Here is a 21,490-nt window from a genome sequence, read left to right on the forward strand (position 1 = left end):
GGACAAATGCAGCACTGTGCCTAGTGTGGGCTTCCCGGGGCTCACTGCCTCCGCCAGGGGGCGCTGCTAGTGCCGCTGTCTTTGATTTTTTTCTATACCTATCTGTGTGATTTAGTACAGCTGCCCCATCCCTCTCTCTCTTCCTTCCCTCATCCAAAACATTTGACCTCAAGTGGGTAGAAATGAAAGGATACTGGTGTCTGATCTCTCTCTCTCTCTCCCCCCCCTTTCCCCTCCCCTTTCTTTCTTCCTCTTTCTCTTCATCCCTCTAAGAATCTGAGGTCTTTCCTTTTCTTGCTTGTCTGGTCAGGACTTCCCTTACCGTCAAGGTGGCATTAATTCTCTCTTTTCTCTAGTCACAATGGTGAAATGGTTCCAGGAACACAAGATCTGTAATGGAGACTTTTTAAGAATCTACCTCCTTTCCCCAGGCATTCTCGTGAGTGTGACATCCTCTTTAGATCTCACATTGTCTTTAGGTCAGTGCTGGTACACTAACATGATATCTGGAGAAGAAAGAACAGCCTGGAAATCCACCTTGTAATTAAAACTCATCCAACTTTGGGAAGATTATCTAAAGTATTACACTATGGAAGCAGAAAATGTGGTCTCTGAGCAAACGCAGCAGATACACATTTCCCTCTAAGGTCTTGGGGAAGACTCTGGAGCTGATGGACAAGTCACCATGAAATGCAAAACCATGGAAAGGCATCTGGGAAACAACCAAGCCACAGAGAAACTTTGGTCTCGTTTCCAGGGTGAAGTGGACTTCATGTTTTTCCAGGAAGGACTCACTGAGACTAGGGACATGCTGCTTGCTCAACAGGTGCCAGCCACTGCCTGCATCGATGCCATGGCTCCATGCGAAGTCACACAGTCAGCCCAGAACACTGGTCTGGACCTGGGAAGACTTCCATCTTTTAGCCTTGGACATCACCACCCAAGTATCAGGGGCACCACTGAAAGCCTGAGTGACGTGCCGCTGATTAAAACTGCAGACAAAGTGGAATAAAGCCATACTGCTGAACGTGTTGATATCTCCACTTTTCTATCAGGTCCAGCACCCAGCAGGTGTTTGACAAAGGCAGCACCCAAAACCCCCAAAGGCTAGGCATTACTACTTGCTATAGGGAATCCAAAATGTTGTCAGTGTTTGTCCGTGGATTGGTTAACCCAAATGTTGAATCAGTATCCCACCCCATCACTGATGGGTACAGGGACCTGGGTCTGTGGAGATCGGGGTCATCTCTAAAATGCTTTTGGACTGGCACTATTTGCAGAAGCAAATGCAAGTGAAATCAAAAGCTCACAGTGGAAAACTATCCAAACATACACGAAAACAAGGCAGTGAGAACAGCTAAACAACCAACACACAGCAACGGATCTGTAAGATTTCAGATATTCGAATTCTCACAGAATATAAAATAACTGTGATTATCATGTTCAAAGAAAAAAAGACTAATTTTAAAATACCCGCAGGGAACAGAAGACTACTTTCTGAAGAAATTTGGCATTAATCATTTTTTATTGCAATTCAATGAGTACACCAAACAATTTGGTAAACAGAGTCAAATTGCCAAGATCTGGAAGGATGAGCAAAGGTATAAGGTCTGTGCTGAGTGGGAAGTAATATGTTGAGAATTACATTTTTCACAAGCCCTTGGAAATGTTGAAAGAAACTGTCACAAAATCCTACATCACACTGACACCACTTGATGACGTTAGGGCTTGAGAAAAATTGTTGCCCCATCATGCTGCCAATGGGAGTATGAATTGCTACAACATATCAGGAGGGCAATTTGGAAACTTGTATCAAAAGCCTAAAAACATACTCTTTTAGGGCTGGCCGAGTGGCTCAGTTGGTTAAGAGTTCGCTCAAGAGTTTGAGCTCTGAGCAACAGCGGTTGGAGTCTGGCCTGAGCTGAGCGGCCGCTGAGCTGCCAACAGCTATCTAAAAAAAACAAAACAAAACAAAAAAAACATACTCTTTGGCCAAAAGCTCCCTTCAGGAGTTTATCTCAAAGAACCATTTAAGAATGCACATAAAGATTCTCATAGTTATGAGATTAGAAGCAAAAGAAATGTCCCAAAATAGGGGATTGTTAAAAACAAACAAACAAAAAACTATACATATCCAAGGGAAAGGAGGAGGGCACTGGACACTTAGGAAGAGAGATGTGCCAAGTAAGTCACTTTAAAATAGCCCGAGGCCGAGTCCTACCACTTCCTCCCCAAGACTGGTGCACTGTTCATTTCTTTTGAAAATCTGATATAACTTTTATTAGCTGTAACCTTCGCCTACTGAGTTTCTTTAACCTTTCTGAGCCTCTGTTGTCTTATTTAAATGAAGATAGTAAAATCTACCCTGAAGCGTTATTGTAAGAAATAAATAGGATAAAATATACAAAGTGCTTAATTAGTGTTTGCTATACATTGGGCTCAATAAATGATAGCTACTTTTATTTAAAAAGCAATGTAAAATTCAATAAAACAACAGCATAGGAAGTTGGATATTTGAGAGGGGAAAGTAATTCCTCCACCTTAAGTCAACAATTTATCTTTTTTGTTTCACTTTTAGATTTTATTCATATTTGTATTTATGGTGGACATGACCTTATTTTTATAAATATATATGTGTGTATCTATCTATCTATCTATCTATCTATATATATATATATAATTTTAAATTTGGAAGTAATTCTAAAGTTGCAAAATAGAAGCAGCACAAGGAATATCCACATACTTTTTATCAGATTATCTGCATAAACCTTTTACTTCATTTGCTTGTATTTGCTGTCCTTCATTGCTGTATTTGTGTGTATGGACATGGGTGTATAATTTACACACACACACACACAGATATGTAGACATACACACAGACATTGTAATAGTCTTGTAGGGCTGCCGTAACAAAGTACACACACCGGGTGGCTTAAACAACAGGAATTTATTTTCTCACAGTTCCGGAGGCTAGAAATCCAAGACCGAGTTGTCAATAAGGTTGGTTTCTCCTGATGTCTCTCTCCTTAGCTTGTAGATGGCTGTCCTCTCCCTGTGTCTTCATGTGGTCTTTCCTTTGTACATGTCTGTGTCCTAATCCCTTCTTCTTAAAAGACAAGTCATATTGGATTAGGGCCCAGCCCAGCCCACCTTAATTACTTTAAAGGTTTCACTGCCAAATACAGTCAGTCATATTCTGAGGTACTGGGGGCTTATTACCCAACTATGAATATTGGAGTAACACAATTCAGCCCATAACATACATATTAATATATAGACCTCTATATATACAAATATATATAAATATACAAATGTAGACACACAAGAATATATATGTATAAACACATATACTCGTATGTATATGAACACACATATATACATATAAATGGTATTTTTCTTAACCATTTGTGGGTAAGTCACATACATCACCTTTACCCCTAAATGTGTCTATTTTCTACCCCTAAATATGTCTAGTCCCTAAGAAGAGGGATATTATATAACCACTAATAATTTTATAATGTCCTTAGACATTTCCCCTACTCCAGTACAATGTAGTGTCAGGCATTGCATTTAGTTTTGTCTCCTTTTCCTTTTTACATGGACGATTTCCACAGCCTTTGTCTTATGATATTCACATTTTTAATAAATACAGTCCAGCATTTTTCTTTTTAATGGAATGTTTACCATGATTGTGTGATGTTTCCTTGTGATTGGATTGAATTAGACTGAGCCTATACATTCTTGGTCGGCATACTGCCTAGGTTGTATTCTTCTCAGGCAATAGCCATAAATCCCTCATGTGTGGTAGTTTTTTTGTATGATATTAATTTTGATCAGCAAGTCAAGGTGTGCCTGACTTCTCCACGGTACAATTACCCTTTAGTGTATATTTACTTTAGTATCCTGATACTTTTACTTAACATTATAGACCACTCATTTTCCCTCAATATCTGTTCTCCAAAACTTTTAGCTGGACACATTACTTGAAGGAGGGCATGGTCATGTGACTACGTCCTGTCTGGTGATATGGGAAGAGACGTGACATGATTTCCAGGCCTATCATTTACAGGGGAAAGAGCACGTCGCCCTTTTCTATTTTCCTCTTTCCATTGCCTGGGATTTGTCATGATAGCAGGAGCTGGCTAGATCAGTCTTGGACCATGAAGTGGAAGCTGCATGGAGAGGATGGAAGAGCAACGGTTAGAAGGAACCTGGGATCCTGAGAATTTCACGGAGGGCCACCATACTAGCTGAGACTTTTACAAAGAGAGAGAAGCGAACTTTCATCTCACTTGTGATATATTTTGAATTTCTATAATAGTTTCTGTACCTCTATCTTAACATAGGTGTTTTCCCTCATTGCTACATAACTATTTTTATAATTACTTTTAATGGCTATGTCATATTGCATCAAGTGTTATAGTATTAATTTACAAATCATTCTATTAAGTACATATTGCTTATGATTTTTCATTATTATATATTGAGTTTAATGTATATAGGTTTTTTATTTTTGTGGATCATTTGCTTAAGATAACCCTCTGAAAATGTGATTGTTAGATTAAAAATAGAAAAAGAGATCACGACTCTAGGTAGGTTCTGCTCAAATGTTTACCAAAAAGAAACTCTCTGCAGTTGGATTTTGATGGGAAATGCTGAATAACTTATGCTTCTAGATAACTAATTAAATGCCATGCTAAGTGATATCTTTTAGCAATTAATATATAATTTGAAAAACAATAAAAATGTGATTTAAGGAAAATTATAATGGCTACTTTAGAGGTTACTTATGTCCATATTTCCCAATGTCAAAGGTGTTACCATCTTAATGAAATATGCAAAAATCTTTGACTTTCCATCCTAGAACCATGGCCCAGTTTGTCTGTAACCTCGCCAAGGGCCCCAGCGCTGGTAAACGCTGCTGTGACTTACTCAAAGCCTCAGTGGCCACATTCTGGCACTACACCAAGGTTGGGTCGGTTCCTCCAACACTGCTGAGATCCCCACAGCTATTCAGAGCTTAAAAAAAAAATAGTCAATAGTGCTCAAACCAGTAGCTTCAAACAGCTCACAGTTAAGGAAGCTCTGGTGGCCACTGAGGTGTGGATATGGTTTTATGTTGGTTGGATTATAGGCAAGTGCAGCATCATTGGCTATAATGTTTGGAGACCAATCATTAACATGTTTTTTTTTTTTTAGTTTATTATCTGAATGTTCTTGGACCATGTGTGATCAGACTGGTATTTGAAGAAAATGTGTCCAAATCAGTACTTTCTATATAAAAAAAATCTTCCAAACTGCAGGCATGCACCTGGAGGTTGAGAGATAATTCATCACATCATGACCAAGTTTTGCCTTTTCATTTCTCTATTTGATTACATGAAGAGAAGTCTCCACTCAGTACTAGTATGTTTTTAACACCACTAATCTCCTTTTTAAATTCTTGCTTTTTAACAGAGAGCGAGCCAGGCCTTAGGCTCAGAGCCTTGGGAAGGCAACAGAATCGAGGAAAAATGTAACACATAGTTATTGGTGATTACGTTTTAATTATGACAAGTGACTGATTTTCTATTTATAGTCATGAAATAACTTTTTAAAAATATAAGTTAAAAAGATAAATAAAAAAAATATTACGTATGTATCCTATGTGAAGGCAAAAATAGATGGCTGAAACTAAGAAGGACGGCAATTCGAGGAACACTGATAAAAGGAAAGAGATTGAGCCCAGAGAATTTACTGCTAACGCCTTGTGATTTCTAGCAGAGTGTATTTGTTTCTAACGAGAACAGTACGGTGAATTTACATTTCAGAATTTGGTAACGATTTTTTCCACAATTTGAGAGGAGTTTTAAAAACATTGCCCATTGGCTCTAGTCTTCCTATAACTCCACTACTCTTTGAAGTCAATAAGCCTGAGGCAGAGATAGTGTGGGGTATGTAATTTCCTTGAAAAAGGAGTGGGCCATTTTATTCTTTAGTTGACAGAGAGAAATATTTATCACCGATTATTTACCAGTGTAGTGGGCACTTGACATACACTGGCCCAGTAACCTTCACAACAGCCCTGTGGGATGAAAAGCATATTCCCATTTTAGAGATAGGGCTCACAGCAGTGAAGGAAATTTCTTAACCCGAGCTAGAAGGAAGATTAAATAGAAAGTTCCTAGTGTAGTGTCTGGCACATGTAGCAGGTACTAAACAGCTGGTAGTCATTATTATTGCCAGAGCAATTGGCAAGCTCAGGATTTAGTCTTAAGTCTGCTCAATTCAAGCCCATGTTTTTTTATGACACCATGCTAGGCCCTGTACAACTGCAGAAAAAGAAAAAAGATAATTCAAAGATAACCCAAAACAGTGTTAAATCCAAATATCACTCACTAACAGATCTTTACTCAGTGCCTACTATGTTCCACATATTATAAAATGGGCTTAGTCATTGAATGTACCCCTAGGCTAGCTTGGGATCTCACAGGTTGCTACACTGCCCTGTTCCTCTCCTATCAAACCCAATGCATATAGTTTCTGATTTAATGTCTGTCCTCTGTGCTAGAGTAAGCTCTTCGGAGGAAACATGTCTACTGTGATGACCACTTTATCCCCAGTATGTATCACAATGACCAATATATAACGAGCTTAAATATGTGAACTGGGAAAAAGTTTGTATAAAAATCAGTATAAACACACAAACGCTTTATTAATGTTTCCCTCCAAAAAATACTTTCAAATTAAAAAACCAACAAAAACCCCCCCACCACTTTATATATATATATATATATATATATATATATATATATATATATATGATCCCAGCTATGTTCAAAAAGAAAAAGACTGAAGGAAATTTCTCAAATTTCCTATGGGTGGTGGGTTTATCAGTATTTCTTATAACACCATCATATTTGCTATGTTGTTTTTCTTACATCTATAGTAGAAAGGAGAAAATAAAGTAAAACCTACTGATGCCAAAAAGACCTATAAAGTCTAGAAAAAGTGAAATGTAAACGTGCAGATGTGGTATCATTTAGTCATCACTTACAAGACCTCTCTGCTTCCATTTTCCTGACGTTTCTCCTACAGACTGAATGGTTTGTGCGAGCAGGGGCTCAGGGACAGCATGCTCTTCTCTGAAATCCTTTGGCAGAATTACGAGGGGGTCATTAGGTTGCACAGGGAATCTTCATGACAGAATCGGGATGTTGCTGGGTGAGGTCGCCCTCTTCTGGGAAAATAACAAAATGCAACCACCGCAAAGGCTGGATTGTAAAGGGCACTTATAGGGTTTGGGCACAAGGGCACTCAAAAGGCATTCACTGAAAATAATAAATTGTTGAAGCGAAAAGTCATTTTGGAATTTGAAGTGTACATGTTTATTTTTGTAAATCTTGAGTATGTGTTTAAAATCTCTGAGCCTCAATTTCTCAGCTGTTCAACACAGAAAGTAATAGTACCTCGTGAGGTCATTTTAAAAAATAATGTGAAAAAATACAGATATTTAGCACAGTGCTCTGCAGATAGCAGATGCTTACTAAATGGCAGCCATTATTTAAGCTTTCACTCACGTTTTATAATCTTTGCAGTCATCATTTTACCTTGTGGAACAACTCCAATGTTTACAAAAAGGACTCCAAAGAATCTTAGAGATTGCATCTAAGAAAAATGCACGTGTGTGTGCGCGCGTGCGTGTGTGTGTGTGTGTCTTTCAAAAACATGATAGATGGCTAAAAAATATAAACTTTGAGATTTGTTCACTGAAAATTTATTAAGGTGTTCATGTTTTATATAATTGGTTCAATACTTGTATAATTTAAAATTCTGAGTTGCCCCTGAATAATCCAGATGTCTACAATATAGACACGTATATAAAAGACTGTATTTCCTGATACTTAACACAATCAGACTTCTAACTTCCACTTATCAGACAAGTAAAACATTAACCTTTCCAAGTTATACCTTGAAGGAGTTCACAAATTCCTATTTCTCCGACATTTTTTTTGGGGGGGTGGGGGGTACTTTAAACCTTCTTAAAAGAGGAAGCTGAAACCACCAAATCAAAAACCTTAACCTGCCTTTCATAATGTATACTTATATCAAATTATCACAATATATACTTTAAATATCTTACCATTTTGTCAATTATACCTCATAAATCTGAAAAAAAAATTAAAATCACACACAAAAAAGCCTTAATCTGAACCAACATTGAGAAATAGAGCAATGGAAGAGGAACTTTAATTCGCAACACTCAGCAAAAGTACAGAATATATTTATTAATTTATTTTCCCATAAAGAGAATATCCTTTGTATTTAGAGAAATAAAAAGATTAGTTGTCAGGGCTTGCTTTTAGAGCATGATCAATAAGCTCCTTATCAATGGTTGGATACTGATACCAGGGACCATCGCCTCTCGCACGCATTAATCTTCGTACATCCTGCTCCTTTAACCTGTAAGAAATGAAATAGCAACATTGTGATTCTAACATTTCCAATGACAAATTTAATGAGTTATCACCATAGAGGACAACCACTAGAGTGCTTTGCTTTATGTAAAGTATAATTTCCCTCCACAAATCCACGTGTACACATGTATCTGATATATACCTATAAGCAAAATTTGGGACTTGTTTTTGATTTTTATTATCTTGCTTCCATAGTTAGCCAACAAATGTTGTTTTTAATCACCAAAACATCATTTGAATTGACAATCACTTCTCTCCTCCTGTCCCTGCTCTATCTGAACAGATCACTTTCACCTGAATAGTGGTAAGGCATTTCCTGCCTTCCTGCCTTTTAGATGTTAGGAGAGTCATTGACAGAACGTCTAATATTATGGTCATATGCTGTCCAAGAGCTAGGAATTAAAAAAGTAACAAGCCGTTTTGGAGGAGCTCACATCCCCTTGTTTATATGGCTGTCCATCACCATTAGGATGGAAAACCTTTTGAAAGCAAGAATGGTGTCTTATTCACCAGCAACCAGCATCACACTGAGCCTGGTCAATGTCAGACAGACAATAAATGTTTGTAAAGAAAAGAAAGAAAAATCAGGATTAAGAAAAACATTCTCCAATTCCAAGATCTACTACTTACTTGTTGTCTTCATCTTTCTTTGCAAGCAATAATCTCGATCCTATAAAGATACTTTCCTTTTCCACAGCCAAGCCTTTGTACAAACTATCACACATTCCTTAAGTAGTCCCTGTGCATAAAACTTTTTACTTTCCATTTTTATAGACTACTTATCAACTTTTTCATGACTGGAAATATGTCACAGTTAAATGACTCACTTTATTAACCTTAACCAGCTCACTAACCCTATCTATAAGAGATTATATACTTTTGTGATTGTGTATCTAAGAGAACATATTTACCTTTTATTTAGTATTAAATATCATCCTTTTCCTTTTCTACTCTTTAGAATTAATTATCCAAAATGCAAATAATTAAAATACTCATCAAAGGGGACTGGTTAAATAAATTACGGTTAACCCATATAATGGTCTACTATGCACCTGTTCAAAAGAATGAGGAAAACCTACATTTGGTAACATGGAAGGAGATGATAGATATACTGTTAGGTTAAAAAGCAAGATGAAAAATGAGTATGTAGCATCTTCCTATCTCATTAAAAAACAGAAAGTAATCATTTGTGACTATATACACGCACGCGTGCACAAAGTATTAAAAAATCTGGAAGACCAAAAATAACAGTTATCTCTAGGGGAATTAATTATGGGAGATAGTACCTGTTTATTTTATATATTTCTTTTATGCTGCAGTTTTTCCAATACCTAAACATATACTTCTTAAAAACTGTAGGTACTACCAATTCCATGCTCACACTGGCATCTTTCCTTTGGTGGTAGAATTCAGGGTTTTGTCTTTGTTTTCACTTTTATTTTGAAACCGTTTAGGATCTCTATATGTCTAAGGAGTTCTGGGATCCGGTGTTTTAACTGGAACTCAAAGGTCTACGTGTGAAGTTCAAAGAAGTCCAATGTTACTAAGTATGAGCCTATTGCTGTTCCATGCTCTTAAATACTTAGTGACAGTTCTATATGGTAACTATATATACAAGTAATGCCACATTTAGAAAACAAGCTAATCCTCTGTTCTTAATCATTTAAATATTTTTCAATATCAGAGCAATTTTTATAAACTACCAAGATTAAAACAGGATGAATAGATAGCAGATCAATGGTAGTCTGAGACCAAGAGTCGGGGATGGGGATTGACTGGAAGGAGCAAGAAAGAGGCTTAGTAGGTAATCAAAATGACCTTGATTGTGATGGTTTCACAGGATACACTTTTGTGAAACGCCCACTGAACTTAATGAGTACATTTGGTTGTATGTAAACCTCACTCAAAATACCAAAATAAATCTCAGAAGGGATCAAATTTAAAAGTAGCAAAAGGAAACACGAGCAAGCATTTAAAAAAATAATTTGGACATATATATTTACTTATTTAATTACTATCAGGGACCTACACATAACACAAAATCCCAGAAGCTAAAGAAAAAAGACTGACAAACCTGACAATAATTGAGTAAATACATACAAAGTTATTAAAGCACTAGTTATTAAAGCAGTGTTCAAAACATATTAGCTACTACTACATTTTTGTTATCTGAAACATAAAAACACTTCTATGTTGCAAAACATTCTACACTGTCAAAAGACAAATGATAAGCCAGGAAAACATATCTATAAGAAAAACAAACATTAACTTCATTAATGTACAGATTAGTAGAAAAATGGGCAATTTACAGAAGAAAATGAAATACAAACAACCAATAGATATATGAAAAAATACTCAACCTTACAAAAAATACAAAATTGAAATGATGAGATAACATTTTTCAACTATTTTATCAGCAAAAAATGTTTAGGTTTGATGAATTCCATTACTGGAAAAGGTATGGAGAAACAGAAATTATCACATACTGGTGACAGAAAAGACAACTGGCCTAACTTTTAGAAGAATTTAGCAACATACATCTAAAATTTAAAACATGTAACATTTGAGTTATCAATGCCACAGCTAGAAATTATATTCCACATATATTGAATGTGCAAAAATATATGTATGAGCTCTTCACCAAAGCACAGTATATAATATCAAAAAACTTGGAAAGAACCTAAGTACCAACAATAGAAAACTGGTTAAAAAATTAAGGCACATCCATCTAGTGAGATATATGACGCACCCATTAAAAAGAATGAGGTATATGCTATTACAGAAAGATCACCAAGATATATTTAAATGAAATGAAGACAAGGCATAGAACACTGTTTATAAGAGGATTACATTTGTGTTAATATATTTGTAAATGATATATAAAATATATTTTTTAATGCATGAAATTCTTTCTAGGAACATATATAAGAAATCACTCAATAGTGGTCACCTCTAAGAACAAAACTGGGTGCAGGAGGAAAATAATTGCGAGAAGGCAGGTAAGAAGAAAGGGCTGCCTTGTTCTTAAATGAGCAGGATATTTTAAAAAATAATTCCTTTTTATTTGACAGGTATTATCTCCTAACAGTTTCCTAGTCTCCACCTCACAGTCTCCACCCTAAATAGGCTAATTCTCACCCCATCTTCATTCTTTTACCTACAGCATCCTATAGTGTTGAAATGGTTTTATTACATTTTTTCTTGTCATTTGCAACCATAGTAAAGGATTTTCTTCCCTGACCTCTTCTCCCCGACCCCTTACCGCAATTCAGCCTTTTCAGCTTCAATTTGAAGGATAGCCATTGTTCTTTCATAATTCTTTTCAGGACTATCATAGAAAGTTCGGGCAATCCATCTTGATATAGGATGCTACAAGAGAAAATTTGTTTAAAATTAGTTTCTGGGCAGTATTTTGCTTTTCCAGTTTACTATTCTTTAAAATGACTATATCGGGTAAACCAATAACACTTATTATGTACCAACTACTTCATACATATTTTAAATAATTTTAATCCATTAGGTGGATACTATTTTTGTTCCCATTTTATAGATGAGCAAATTGCACAAAGTTTATTCAGTTACGAAGCGGCAGCATTGGACTCAAAACCAGGTCTGTCTGACTCCAAAACCTGAGCTGAGTCACTGAGGCAGCAGATTTAGGAGCCAAACCCAGGGTTTGGTGGTCCCAAACTGGAGCATTTTCTACCAAATAGAAAAGGTAAACTAAGTATATTACTTGTCTTAAGATTTAAGATATGAATGAAGCACTTCTTTCCTAAAATGTAACTCATTCAGATAATAAAACATGATAAGATATACTCTAAGGCCACTCACTACAACACTTGTAAAGACAAGTAACAATTAATTTGGGGTTTTGATAGCAGTGACAGTGTGATAAAATGACTAACAATGTGGGCTTTCGAATCATGACTGTCTGGGTTCAAATCCTGGCTCTATCTCTTGGACAGGCCACTTAATCTCTTTTAAGCCTCAGTTTCCTCATCTCTAAAGTGGGACTCAGAATAGTACCTTTACATGGCATGAGATATTTGCAAAGCACTACCATTGTGCCTCCTACACAGTAGGTGCTCAGTAAATGGCAGCTGGCACAAGTATTAATAAAATCTTTCCTATGGGGCCGGCTGAGTGGCGCGACGGTTAAGAACTGGCTTGAGATGCCAGAGGGCCCCGGTTCGGATCCCACATATGAGGGCCAGTGACACTGCCCTCTACAGCTAAGATGCTGAACAACAGCTTAACCTGGAGCAGGGCTGCCATGAGTCGCCAGCGACGGCATAGGCTGCCGCCCCTATGGCAGTGGGTTGCCATGGGCTACCGTGTGTAGCCAGCAGCCAGCGTGAGCGGCCAACAGCCGCAGTGAGCGGCCGTCCAGAAGCCGGCGACTGATCTGCCTCGCCAGGGAAGAGCGCAATGATGGTGCCAACTTGGGCCAGTGAAGCAACGTCCTCCACAACTAGACTGAAGAACAAAACGACAGCAACTTGTCTGTTCCCCTTCCCCCAATTCTCCAGCACTGTTCCTATCCCCCCAATTCCCCAATAAAAATCTTTAAAAAAAAAAAAATCTTTCCTATGGCATTGAACTTGGGATAAGCATGCTAGGCTGAGAACACACTGCAGTCATCCTTTACAAAACCATAAAGCTTAAAATAATAAAATAAAGCAGAAATTACCAAAAGAAGTTGCTTGTAAAAAGTGAGCACAAAATGTATTTATCTACTTGATTCCAAAACTTGGCTATAAAACTGTATCTAGGGTGGCCGGTTAGCTCAGGTGGTTAGAGCACAGGCTCATAACACTAAGGTTGCCGGTTCGATTCCCACATGGGCCAAGGAGCTGCATCCCCACCGACAACTAAATTGAAACAACTACTTGACTTGGAACTGACTGGTCCTGGAAAAACACACTGTTTCCCAATAACATTTCTAAAACTAAAACAAACAAAGAAACAAAACTGTACCTAAACTACTAAATTAAGACATTAACCAGTGCATACACAAGATCCCTAACAGAAAGTAACTTTTGGTGACTTATACCAACCTTGAAATATTCCCAGTGTTCCGGGACATAGCCTTCTGGGATTTCTGCTAACTCAGCTTCACCTAATAAAACAGTGGTCAACTTTAGTATAAGGAGTGTATAATAGCAAGTCTTCACTATTTAAATAAGAAAACAACTTCTTGTGGTTTTAAAGGGACCTTCTATTTGTATCAATGAAAACATCTAATATTTTAAATTAACTTCAATCTGATTGTAAATCCATTCATTAGAAAATTTTTAGATGTCTTCCATATGTAAGACATTGGCTATAGGCACTATATGAGAGTTTCCCATTTTGTTTTTACATAGGATAACAAGATATAATGAAAGACATATTATTCCTTCTGGTATTTCCTATACCAACTAGAAAAAAACATTTTAGGATTCAAGATGCTGAGAGTATTCTAAGCAGAATTTCCCATGAAAATCTAATGTTTACGTTATTCACAATTTCATTCATTTTTAGATTGCAATTTTATATGTTCTAGGATGGATGAAAAAAACTCTGCCATCCCAGCCTCTCTTTCACCTCTTTCTCTTTTTCTTACTCTGTTTTGTCAAAGTTGTTTTTGGGAAATGAGGAGGAGGAGAAAGACAAGGTTTCTGAAGCTTTGTGTGTGCCCACTACAGAATCAGTGACCTAAACATTTTGAAAGAAAAAAAAAATGTTTAAAAAATACCATTGTACATTATTATGGATTAAGATTTGGTTATTTTAAAATAAAATCCCATGCTTATGTTTATTTTATTATTTAAAGAGTTTTTCCTTATCCATAATTTCTTTTTCTTATTAATGTTCATAGGCTTTAAAAATTTATCTATCTTGCTAGGGGGGAGAGACTTACCAATGAATATATTCACCAGAGTTATGCCAATTACTACTGGAACCCCAGTCAACAAAATGTAGAATTTCTGTTAAGATTAAAAAAAAAAGTTTTCATACAACCACTTCCTAACTCTCTTTTCCCACCTTTAAATTGTCCTCATTACATAATTTCCTTATATTTCTTGCAAAATAAACTTGTCAAATTGGAGATGCAATATCAAATTATTTATTTCTGTGATTTTCTTTTGCTCTAGCTTTTAGATGCTTATATTTGGCACAAAAAATGAAAGAAAAAAAGATTAATTGTTCAAGTATAATACAATATATATTTAAGTCGTCATTTTTTGGTTAAAGCAATGTAATGAAAGTTAAGAGACTTTTGTATTAAGAAGAAAAGCATAAAAATACCAAGGTGTTTTCAACCTCTGTATCAAGTTTGAGTTGGTCATGACAAGAAAAGTGGGAGCTCAATGCATAATGACGGAGCAAGAGAAGCTCTAGAGAGCAGCCCATGCTCAAGGTGGACACAGCTTTAGGAATAGTGGTCGAGTCCAGACAATCTTCCATCTTCTAAACCTCTACTTTTCATTATAAAAACCTTGAGTTAAAAATGTACAGTGAGTATCCTGCTTCACTCTGTAATTAGTGTTCCTAAACAACACAGAAATAAAGAAATATCCCAAAATAAGGGTGTTCCTTTTTAAAGAAATACTTCAAAGAGTTCTTTGGTAATTTAAAGGATATTTTGGTAATACAAATATTATCCTCAAATGAGTCTGTTTTCAACGTTTTATAATTTATAGATGGGGGGATGGGGAGGTGGGGCAGGCAGGAAACAGATTATATTTCAAAATCCCATAATCTTGAGAAAAAAGAATTGGCTCAATTTTTACCTCCAATAAGCATAAAGCATAAATCCTTTTTTTGAAGAAAAAAAGGTTAACTAATTTAAAAAAAGAAATCCAGTAACAAATCAGACCTTACTATACAATCTCAATATCTTCTGAGTAAAGAAATATAAATTTACAAAATAAAGTCTTTTATAAAATGAAAGATGCTTCCTAAATAAGTCAAAAAGTTCTTCCTATTTATATGAACAGTTTACTTCAACAAATTTTTAACTCACCAGTAAACTCAGAAAACGCTTGTCATAGAATCCAGAAGGTTTGATGATAAACAGTCTTTTTCCATGGTCTCCACTGTGTCGCACAGGAGCTGGAAATATTAAATTACCCTGTTTTACACAAGTTTCATATCGTAAAGTGTTACATTCTGAGATAAAGTCAGATTATAAGAAAATGTTCATGTATAAATGTTTAACATGAATTAAGATAAAAATGCAAGCTTCTTTATTTAAGTACTAAAGGCAGGGCAGATAGGATATCTTTCAACAGACTGATGTACTAAACTATAGCCTTCCTCATTTTTATTCAATGTTAAAGAAATATCTAAATAATTGTTTGAATTTGTTTTAATAGCAGGCAGGAAGGTCCGTACTCTTGGTGGGCTACTTTGTTTACCTCTGCACCAAATATTTGCTAATGCTGCAAAAGAAACTAATTTAGATTATGCCATTCCATATGAGGCAATAAACACTAGAACTTGCTTGCAAAATAGATGGAAAGGTATTTATTCAACACATATCCAGCAGGAATTTTAACTTGTTACAAAAGTAAATACTGCGTATCTTGGTAAAAATCCCTTTGGAAGCCATTTCTGGTTTTGAATATCCTCCTCCCTCAAATTGCATTTAATCAAGCCTCACTGGAGATAAAGTGAGGCAAAGTTTCTCTCCTGGATCTTCTTGTTTACACTATTCCCCTACCTTGGAAGTCTGGGAGGATCACACAGGCACTGCAAACCCTTTCTGCTGGAAGCAGGAAAGGCTGTTACCGAGAAACTGAGGGTTATTATGTTTCTGCTGTGTAACTGTATTCTGTACCCTTTATTCAGGCTTAAGTGTCCGCAATGCCCTCCCCTCTCCTGGAATCTGTTCTTTAGACCCAGATGACATTTTATCCTCCAAGAAACCAACGTTCTTCCCAACCAGATGGTATCTCTCCTACCTTTGAATTGCTGTATATTCTAGGGAGGTGCATAACTGCTTTCATTGCCCCCAATGAAATATAAAGGTGTTGAAGGCAGGAATCACCTTCTTAATTTTGGTATTACCTGCAGCAGCTTGCAATGAATTTAAGAGTTAATTCACAAAAGAATTAGAAGCTGGCATGAATTTACTAAGTACAATTCATACTACTAAGACTTTTAAAATAACAAGATAAAAGAATCTGACAAAGTACATATGTATTTCAGCAAATTATTTGAAAGATATGGAATTTTTGTGGACTAGATGAAAAAAAAGTGGGCTGGATAATAGTATAAACCACTCATTAATTTAAAAAAATATTTAACTACTTACTATCTGCAGGTCCTATGCGAGGCCTGCAGTCTAAAGAGGGATATAGATCCTGCTGGAAGAGACAATAAACAAATACATAAACATAATTACAAATTTGTAAGGACAACAAAGGAAAGAAACAGGATGCAGTGTCAGAAAAGAGCAGGCCCAGAACTAAAGTTCCTATTTAGGAAGGTGGAGGAGAGGGGTGTGAACAAAACACATTATAAGCTGAGAGAAATACTAAGTTAAATGAATTTGATTTATCACACCCAAAAGGTGCTGATTACTTAGTGCAGTAACCTGCCAAAGAGTTCTTTTGATAGCCCTATAGGTCAAGATTTCTATGAATGGCTTGGAAGAAGACGTTCCTGACATGACACAGAGCTACTGCTTCAAGAGTGGCTACTAGAGATAATGAGATGGTATCCCAAAAAAGTCATCATACACATTTACATAGGGCTGAATATAAAAGGATTAAATATAAATGGAAAGTCCTGCCTGGGCCCCCCCAAAAGTTTACTGGCTCACAAACCTAATAAGATTATCGGTGAAATGAGGTTATAAAAAAAAGCCAAAGGTAATGTGATCTTAATTTGATGTACTATTGGTACAGAGTCAAAATGGGGAGTCTCCCACCCCCATCTCCTAACTATAACTCCAGAAGTATGTCTGTCCCAGACAGAGCACAGTTTTTAAGGAGCAATCTGGAACATGCCCCAACTTAAGCAACCAGGATGAAAAACAACCTGGGAACTGACACTGAAACTAAGTGCTGAAGCTGACTGGCCTACAAAACAGAATTCTGGGCAGAGACCAGATGGGAGTCTTTAAGTAGCTGAAGGGCTGCCCCATGACAAAGGGCTTACACTATTCTGTGTTGACCTGAAAGAACTAGGATCAGTGGGTGAAAGAGTAACTTAAAGTTTAATACAAGGGAAATGTTTCCAACAATCTAATGGTTGAAAATAAAATTGGATCAACTCCCCCATTTCTTCATTATGTTATTCAAGTATCTACAATAGGATGTAACACGGATTAGCATGCTACAGGGGGTTACCCTGGAGGATTTCTAAGGTCCTTTCGCTGAAAGAATCTGAATATACGGCCTCTCAGAAGAAAAAGGCATCCCTCAGCCTCAATGGTTTCCTCGTTCCAAGAACTCCTTCCTGCCTTCAGGATTTTGCAGGTACTTTCCCCTTTGCCTGGAAGCTTTTCCCCAGGCTCTTTGACTGGCAGTGTCTGCATCTGCGTCTGCACCTCCATAGGGCTAAGATCAAATGTCACCTATTCAAGGTGTCTTCTCTGACTACCCTATAGGAAGCTGGACTCTCACTTATTCTCCACAATACCACCTGGTTGCAGGCATACCTTGTTTTATTGCACCTCGCTTTATTGAGCCTCACAGATGTGTGTTTGACAAATCAAAGACAAGACTCTCCACCAACAAAAAGATTAGGACTCGCTTTATTGAGATACTTGCTTTATTGAGGTGGTCTGGGACCGAAACTGCAATCTCTTTTAGAACAATGAGTACTATGCCTAATTACTTTGTTCAAGTCCATCAAGTCAGGACTTGTCTTATTCATTATTGTTATCTCTAGTACCCTTTAGGGTTTGCCACATGGTAGGCACTCTATAAATATGGTTGAGTTTACAATTCTTAAGTAAATTAAATATTGGTAGGGGATCTTTCCTTAGTCTCTGAAAGTAAATTTACTCAGAAAATACGGTAAAATTCCAACTTTTCTTTTCAATCAGACACACACACACACACACACACACACACACACACGCCACACAAGAGAGAAAGACATAAAGATTAAACTATGTGGTTTTAGGAACAACTGATTATGAATGACACTATAAATAAATATGAACAATGCAACAAACAATAAAACTATGGAAGAAAGACTGGTCTAGCTGCATTCTAGTAATATTAACTCAGTTTTAATGTGAACAACTTGCTTTCTTTACATAAAATTACCCTATTGTTAAACAACAATTATTCATGACATTAAATGAGCTAGAAAACTGTTACTACCATTAATTGTTTTAAAGTATACTTCATAGCACTAAACCCTTCAAATATTCTGAGCCTTCATGATTTGTTGATGTAGTAGGAGGCACCTGCTTACAATCTAAACATATTAGGGGGAACACTGCCTACAAACAGATGACTTCCATGATTTTGGGAACTCAGACCTTCCTGCCACGAAAATACATATCTTCCATCACTCTCTAAAGCCTGGAATTTCTCAATTAAGTATCCATTAATTACATGGAACTAAGGTTTCAATAACAATTTTTAAATGTAAATAACCTAGGGAAAGTTATGTTTTTGACAACTGTGATCTCTGTGAGAATCAAATCAAATACTATAAAATTTTTTGTGTCTTCAAGACAACCATCATTTTCTTTCCTCATTCTCAGGCTATTCCCAGTTATTGGGACCACCAACTCAATTAGCCAGGCTAAAAATCTGTCATCTTCCTTGCATCCACCCCTCACCTATCAGTTGTCAAGGCCTCTTGTTCTAAGACTCAAACTTTCCATTTTTTTCCGTGCCCTCCTTACCTCACTGGCTTAAGTAATCAACATCCCCTACAAGCCATGCAATATTCAGAAGCATCTTCCTAAAACACACAACTGATGTTGCTCTTTAGCTAAAAACACTCTCTGCTGTCTACAAAATAGTTAAGATACTTTCACTTTGTGTTCAGTCCCTGCCCTCCCCAAGTTGGTCCCAACTTCCCTTTTTTAGCCTTCTCTCTCAACAGCTAAACATCTTATCTTAAGAGTCCCATATTCAGATATATCAGGAAACATATTATTTTTCCATCTGTAATAGCACCTGTAAAAACTATCCCCAAAATCCAGTTAAAATGCCCCATCTTCCATGCCTGAATTAACTCCACACCACTTTGTTTATATAACCATTTTAATACTCTTATTTTTCTAAAACCAAAATATGCACACATCAGTCTCAACATTAAGGTTTCCTGCAGTTGAGGGGAGGACTTAATTTCATGTCTGTAATCCCTTGATATTTGATATTTAATAAATAATTTAAATAGAACACTTTTATATATGCTGAGAAAGGTTTACACTGAGGGCAAATGAAGATAACATAACAGTACTAGACATTTAAGTAAGATGCGGCCACAAAACCCTGTAAAAGGCTAATGCTGAGTGAAGGTTTTTCCTGCTCACTCTTCACAACTACCTTATGAAGTAGGTTAAAATTATCATTTTCTCTCTCTCTCTCTGTCTCTCTCTCTCTCTCCAGTTCTTATGGTAAGAGACAAGTTCATTTCAAAATGCCACTTCTAGAAATATACAAAATTATGCAGAAATACATTTCAGAGTTCTAAATACTTGTCAATGGGAAAGAGGTTAGTTTTATTTTATTTCCTGTCAACAGAAAATAAGCACACCTGTAATAAAAAAAAATTTTTGTTAAGGGTTCTTTTTTAAAGATGAAGAAATACAGGTTACAAGCAATTAAGTCTTCCACTTAGCTTCCAAGATGTGATGACCCAAGGTCACATAGCTAGTAAACTCTGGAGCTAGGATTGGAACCTCGTCCTCTAACTCCAGAGGAAACAAAACAAAACAAGGTTCTGTACCCCGCTGGAGCTCACAATGTCACAGGTGCAGACATAAACAGTAATACAACAGATTCAAACCTTTCAGTGCATAGTGACAGATAAGCCTTCACCTGCAAAACACCTTTGAAAGAAAGTACACAGACAAAACACAGTAACCCTCAGCATAGCTATCAATGCTTTCCTGCTCCCAGTGGAAAGGACACAGATGACCTAAACTCCAAGAATTGGGAATAGTGTATAAAGGGATCTGGGAGTGAATCCGTACCTCAGTTTAGCTAAAGCCTGGCATGGTTAAATACTATCCGGGGAAGTATTTGAATGAGAGGATATCTGTAATCAGAAATGGCTTTCAAATAGGATTTTTATCAAGGAACATTAGCAAAGTCGTTTTGTAACAGGTTCAAATTCCTGCTGGCTATTTGTTGCATACCATCCGGATCCTTTCCATCCTATTTCCAGTAAGTCCCTACATATAGTGCCTCATCAGGAGGCTCTCCACCGGTCTACACATTACTGAGCATCAGTGGGCTCCTCGGGCACATGACTTCCCATCTGCGGGACTAGAACCTAGTGCAGGTGGAACGTACACACAACCTGGGGCCTGAGCGACGTGACAGGGGTCTGGGCTCCGTCTGTGCCTTTCCAACCTCAGCGTCACCCGCAAATTATGAATAGTACCACCTGGGATGGCTGAATGGTAACGTGCTTCACAAATGTTAATACTTTAAACGCGACCGACCTGAGTGCTTAAGGAAGACTCTTGTCTCCCCACACAGCCCATGCTCCATCTCGCCTCTCAAGCCCCAAGCCCGCAATTTCTCCCGGCTCCCTCCGGGTCCCACCAAGGTCACGGGGAACAGTCCTCTATCCCTCGCCCCACTTCCCCTGAGAACGCTTTCTTCCTGGGCCAGCACCCACCGATAGTCTTCGGAACGCCTCGCGTGAGGAAGCCCCCGAAACCAAGCCGAGTGCCAAGGCGGCGGCCACACAGTGCGGCCACCGCAGTGACCGAAGCCCGCTGCAGTAAACTCATGGACGCCATGGCTATTGCGGCGACTGGAAGGGGCGGGGGGGGGTGGAGAGAAGGTAGTAACGGAAGCCGAGAGAGCCAATTTACCAACGAGGGCGAAGGCGGAAGG

At 37.3% G+C, this 21,490-nt stretch overlaps 1 protein-coding gene across 2 annotated transcripts; it reads right to left on the reverse strand.

The window, feature by feature from the left end:
• Nucleotides 1-7,740: 7,740 nt before the first annotated feature.
• On the reverse strand, nucleotides 7,741-21,427 carry NDUFB5 (NADH:ubiquinone oxidoreductase subunit B5). Of its 2 annotated transcripts, XM_019626069.1 has the most exons (6): nucleotides 21,270-21,426; nucleotides 15,469-15,557; nucleotides 14,362-14,428; nucleotides 13,517-13,578; nucleotides 11,719-11,825; nucleotides 7,741-8,442 (listed from the first exon to the last, which is right to left on the reverse strand). In XM_019626069.1, exons 1-6 carry the CDS (start codon nucleotides 21,391-21,393, stop codon nucleotides 8,322-8,324), a joined length of 570 nt encoding a protein of 189 aa, XP_019481614.1. In that variant the 5' UTR covers nucleotides 21,394-21,426; the 3' UTR covers nucleotides 7,741-8,321. The 2 variants fall into 2 exon arrangements, with proteins under 2 accessions (XP_019481614.1, XP_019481615.1); XM_019626070.1 differs by lacking the exon at nucleotides 11,719-11,825 and having other exon boundaries at nucleotides 21,270-21,427.
• Between the last annotated feature and the right edge of the window lie 63 nt (nucleotides 21,428-21,490).

Source organism: Hipposideros armiger, unplaced genomic scaffold (assembly GCF_001890085.2).
Source record: "Hipposideros armiger isolate ML-2016 unplaced genomic scaffold, ASM189008v1 scaffold_656, whole genome shotgun sequence".
In the NCBI taxonomy this organism is placed as follows: Eukaryota; Metazoa; Chordata; class Mammalia; order Chiroptera; family Hipposideridae; genus Hipposideros; species Hipposideros armiger.